The sequence below is a fragment of the Neoarius graeffei genome, chromosome 20, assembly GCF_027579695.1.
Source record: "Neoarius graeffei isolate fNeoGra1 chromosome 20, fNeoGra1.pri, whole genome shotgun sequence".
In the NCBI taxonomy this organism is placed as follows: Eukaryota; Metazoa; Chordata; class Actinopteri; order Siluriformes; family Ariidae; genus Neoarius; species Neoarius graeffei.
The window spans coordinates 7803441-7808985 of record NC_083588.1 but is presented as its reverse complement, the minus strand read 5'-3'; the positions used below and the strand labels follow the sequence as shown (position 1 = coordinate 7808985).

Sequence of the window (5545 nt, the reverse complement as noted above, 5' to 3'; positions counted from 1 at the left end):
TCATTCATTCATTCATTCATTCATTCATTAGTTACTTTGCTTGATTTGTGGTAAAAAATAAAAGTCATGAACTTTCAGGACCTAGAAATACCATTATACTGGAGATTTTTCAAATAAAATCAATAGACAATGGGCATGGAGGAGGAAGAGAAGAAGAATTTTGACCACTGTCATTTTCAGCTGTTTTTTCCTTCCAAAAACTTAATTTCCAAAACCATTATTAATCCCTTCATTTTACAGTTGGAATAAGTGTTTAATGAGTGGATTCAGGAAAACTACATCATGTTTCTCCTCTCTGACATCAGGACTCACACATTTATTCCATCATGACGTCAGAGACTAAAACCCTGTTCCATTTTAATGAGAGATTTCTGAGCAGTGTCGTTTCATCAAGGTTTAAATTTGATCATGTAATTGCAAACATTTTATTATTTGATGTGAAACTACTGTTTATCATCAGATGCTGAATTCTTCCAGCTCCATATTTGCCTTTTAATCTGAGGACTGTGTGTTCTTCTCAAAGTTTCTCTGTAATCTTGATGAGGACATGAGACTGATAATATTGCAAGAATACATTCTGGTGTCGACTTTGGATAAAAGCTGACTAACAAGTAAGATGTGTGTGTGAACTGGTTCCACTTCAGCTTCTCATTAGAAACAGGATAAAGAGCTGTGAGACAAAGACTGTTCTGAAGAGGCTGTGTAAGAGTCTGTTCTTCACTTGAGAGATTGTTAATAAAGTGAGGTTGCTCATATGGTCTCATCACTTCATCTGATCTCAGTATGGAGGAAAATCCACAACACAGGTTGGACAAGTTAAAACTCAATGAGGACAGAAAGTGAAGACACAGTTGTGTATTATGGAATGACATCCTTCAGTGGTGTGTGAGTTTTCTCAGGAACATGACAAGATGCATTTTATACTGCTGTTATAATGTAAGGGTCCAAATTAAACAGAACTATTCATGAATAAAAGTCGAATTTCATCTTCTTTGAATGAATTCACCTGAAAACAAACTCACTAAGGAACAACTGCCTTCAGCTTCTTATTTGTTAAAATATCAACAGAAACAGGACTGACAGATCGATCTACAAACAGACATGACACAATGTTTTCAATTATTCTACATTTAAACTCACAGATTATAGATGTGTGAGAGATGAGGAGGTTTTCTCATGTAGAAAAATTCCTCAAATTTCCCTGAATCTAAGGAGTGTCTCCATGCAAATGTCCTTCCCTGTTATATATTTAAGCAGTGAAGACCAAGAGCTTTTACTTCTTCTGCTTCAACACACACCATGATCTCTACATCCCTCCTGGTGCTGCTGCTGACAGCTGTACACTGTAAGTGTTTTTACATTTGATATTTCATACAGTTTTATTTTTACTGGCAGCTTTTTGCTTTTCCAACATTAAAATAACTTTTCTTTCCCAGGTGTTCACTGTGTTGAGCTGATCCAGACCGGATCCACAGTATTAACCCCTGGTCAGTCACTGACTCTGACCTGTAAAGTGTCTGGATATTCATTAACTGATAGCAGCTACTGGACACACTGGATCCGACAACCTGCAGGAAAAACTCTGGAGTGGATCGGAGGTATATGGTCTGCTGGGGAAACTTACTACAGTGAGAAACTGAAAAGCAGGTTTCAGGTTTCCAGAGACACGTCCAGCAGTACAGTAACATTAACAGGGCAGAACATGCAGACTGAAGACACAGCTGTGTATTACTGCGCTCGTAATCCACAGTGAGACAAATCAACAACATCCCTGTACAAAAACACCTCATACAGTGTACAGTATAACAGAATGTCCACAAGATACAAAACTTATCAATCCAAGTCTTACTAAAAAATAAATAATTTCACAAATTACCACAGAGTTTCATGTTCATTTTTTTATTCGTTTGCGGCAGAGATTTTAAACCACAGTGCTACATCTCTAACACTGCTGCACATCTCATCTCATCTCATTATCTCTAGCCACTTTATCCTTCTACAGGGTCGCAGGCAAGCTGGAGCCTATCCCAGCTGACTACGGGCGAAAGGCGGGGTACACCCTGGACAAGTCGCCAGGTCATCACAGGGCTGACACAGACAACCATTCACACTCACATTCACACCTACAGTCAATTTAGAGTCACCAGTTAACCTAACCTGCATGTCTTTGGACTGTGGGGGAAACCGGAGTACCCGGAGGAAACCCATGCGGAGAACATGCAAACAAGCATTAATAGCAAGCATTAATAATAGTTTGTGCACCCTGTGCTTCCACTGCTACAAATGTATCCAATCCACTGCATCTTTTTCCCTGGAGCATGTCGGCTCCAGTCTGTACAATAGCTCATGGGCGTCGCCACCACTGAATGTGAAGGGGACGTGTCCCCTTCACATTTCATAATTCTTCGTTTGGACCCCCCACACACACATTTAACATAGAATATTAGTTCACCCAGCGCCGTTTCTATTGCTTCGTGAAATAATCCATTCCACTTACACAGACCACTGAAAATCCACTCCGGGTTTTCCGGGCGTTCGCTACAACAACTCACCGCGCGCGAGTGAAGTGAATCTCAGCGCGAGCAGAAAAATTGGTGCAGCTACTTGAAAGTGGAAGAGGTGACGTCAGCCCCATTGCCACCTCAGTGTCTTGCTTTTGCTAAAACCTTATTCTTTTGTTCTATTCCCTCAAAATTAACCCGAGGCCACATTAAATTAATGTTCAACTAAACAATGAAATAAGCTTAGCCTAATGGGGTATTCTTGGTTGATGATGAATTGTTTGCAGTATTTGCTCCTCCCCAGACACAATGGACAGAAGGAAATTCTTTTCAAAGAAGCAGAAAGTCAGTCAAAATTTCCCCACAGGACAGGGTTTTTTTGTCCCAATGGAAATGTTAGTGCAGTTAGCTGGCTAGTCAATGTTAGATGTATCAGCTCGCTTAATGTTAGCTATCATTTAATTCAAACCCAGTAGGCCTGCCTTACTGTAATGCCAAGAATGAGGTCAAGTCTGCTCTGATGATATTTATTGATTCCCTGTTGTGATTTGAAGAACTTGTTTTGCCTGGTCTTTGCCAGTTTTCTGGAAAGTAACATGGGAAACCAGTGTCTGGGGAAGGAATAGTAGAAAGGAAACCAATGGAGAGAGATGGATGTTATTCCAGGTGGATTGTGAAGGAAAGGGGGATAAAAGTTATTAAGTGGTAGAAATTGTGGTGGCACCAATGTAAGAAGGAGTTATATCTATAAATCTGTTTGTTATACTAATCTGTAAATGTTACTGTAGTGCCACCATTGCATGTAGGTTGACAAAACTGCACTTGTTCATTGTGTAAAGTTCTCTTTTATGTGTCGTTGCTTGACACAGTGCAATTTTGTGTTATGAAGACTGCATGATGCCATGTCATTTTTGTTATGAGTATCACTAAATCGGAAAAAAAGTAGAATTCACCCACTAAAGTCACTGTTGGTGGTTAACAAAATTGCACCTGTTCATTGTGTGAAGTTATTTTTTGTGTGTCACCATTGCTTGACACAGTGTGATTTTGTTATGAAGTTTGCATGATGCCATGTCATGCCTGTTCATTGTGTGAAATTATGAATATTCTTATTTTTAAACATACAGTTGAGTGTCACCATTGCTTGGCACAGTGGCATGTTGTGTTACATCTAAAACTAAATAAAAAAGGAAACATAAAATAAAAAGTAAAATGCACTCATTAAGTCATTGTTGGTGATAAATTGTGTCACATTCATCTCATTATCTTAGGCATAGCAGTGGGTTTAAAAACAGGCTGATGAATATATGGACAAGTTGAATGAGGACTTATTGTTGAGTCTCTTAAATAGTCATTGAATTAAGTGACTTGTTGGTAAAATTAGATGTTTAAAAACCTGTTAAAAATACACCAGAATGCAGGAAATGGCATCTAATTAATTAAGCATTTTCTGGGGGAGGACCCCCCGCCAGTGTGTCCCCCCCACATTAAAAATGCTTTTGACACCCCTGCAATGGCTGCTATCATTCAAGCTATATCCAGACACTTTACTTCCAATGGTCAAAGCCTGTCCAAGCTGGACAATCACATGACCTGACAAAGCAAATTCAATTGCACCAAATGCAACTGTAATTTAAAAAAAAAACATCAGTAATTTAATTTCTCGAAAATATCTCAACAACAAATACACAAAGTACAACAATGGATATTAGAACACATGTATGAACTTCCAGGATGCAGTGATGAGCAGCACCAGGGAATAAAGGAGCCACATGGTTGCAGATGAGGCTATACTGGTCGGATCTGCTCTATGACGGTCCAGCTTTATTGAAGGAAAGGTGGGAACTGAGTTTGCATCATGTAAGGGAGTGTAAAATGACAGTTTTTCTGTTGGTCAACAGGATGAAGTGGCTGCAGGATATCATAACATTTACTGTTGTGGTTAACGTGACAGGAAGACTACTGCTGAGGATCATGAGTAAAAATATACTTTTTTTAACCTTCAACTCTCCATGTTGCAATTACAAGTCTGAGAAAGTTATGGTGACTTGGAGTCAGTATATTTAATACATAATATGAAGAGTCTGAAAGCTGAAGACACGGCTGTTTATTACTGTGCACAAGAGTCACACTGACACAACAGACTCCAGAGCTGTACAAAAACTGACACAAGCACATCCTCATGAGCTGTAAATATTCCCTCAGCAGGAAACTGAACCCCAAATATGTCAAAACATGTATTTTGCCATGTTAGTGTGCCTGTATAGTCTCCAGAAGAGATGGCCAGCTATCAGTTTTGTTTACTGGTTTAAAGAATGTGAAATGTTTTTCCTTCCTGCAGTAAAATTCCATAATGCACTGCTTTAATAACTGGCAATGCATTACCAAGAGTGCATGCAAATCTCCACACCTCACACAGGTATAAACAGCCTGAACGCACATAGCAAGTACAACAAAGCTGCTCTCTTCTAAGCATCATAAGCTGGCCTCTTCTTCTCCTAGTGTACTCTGAGCCCTGTGAGTGCACACTTCTCTCCACACTTTATTCACCAATTTATATGCTCCATATTTCAGTTAAAGTGAAGTGTGTTGAATAGTTTCTTTGCCACTCTTCTCTTTTCAGATGTGCACTGCATTAGTCCGATCTCATCTCCTGCTGAGGAGCCTCAGTGAAGTTGTCCTGTCAGATTTTTGGCAAAGACCTGACTCGCAATGGCACAGGCTGGATAAGACAGTGTCCAGGAAAAAGGCTTGGAGCGGATCGCGATCATATGGGGTGGCGGAAGGATAAACATTGTAGCTTCCTGGAAAACCCACTACAGCATCTCCATTGACACGAGCAACAATGCGCTTTATGAAGATATCACACTGGTGAATCTGACACTGTGATGTTGCACAATGCAAGATCACACTGAGGAATGTTCAGGAAAATCTCCTCCTGTTTCACTTGCATGGAGTTGTTTTTCAGAGAATTGCCTTGTGCAAGTTCCTCATTAAACGCTTTCTCCACGTGAAAGGTTTTACCTGCTCATGTAATGCATTGG

The 5545-nt window shown here is 39.8% G+C and overlaps 1 gene segment (V, D, J or C); it reads left to right on the top strand.

Moving 5' to 3' along the window:
* Positions 1-1299: 1299 nt before the first annotated feature.
* On the top strand, positions 1300-1738 carry LOC132869149 (Ig heavy chain V region PJ14-like; the record flags this gene model as incomplete). The annotated part of the segment is given in 2 exon segments: positions 1300-1345; positions 1437-1738. Coding segments are annotated over 2 exon segments (348 nt in total), but the record flags the coding sequence as incomplete, so codon positions are not given.
* Between the last annotated feature and the right edge of the window lie 3807 nt (positions 1739-5545).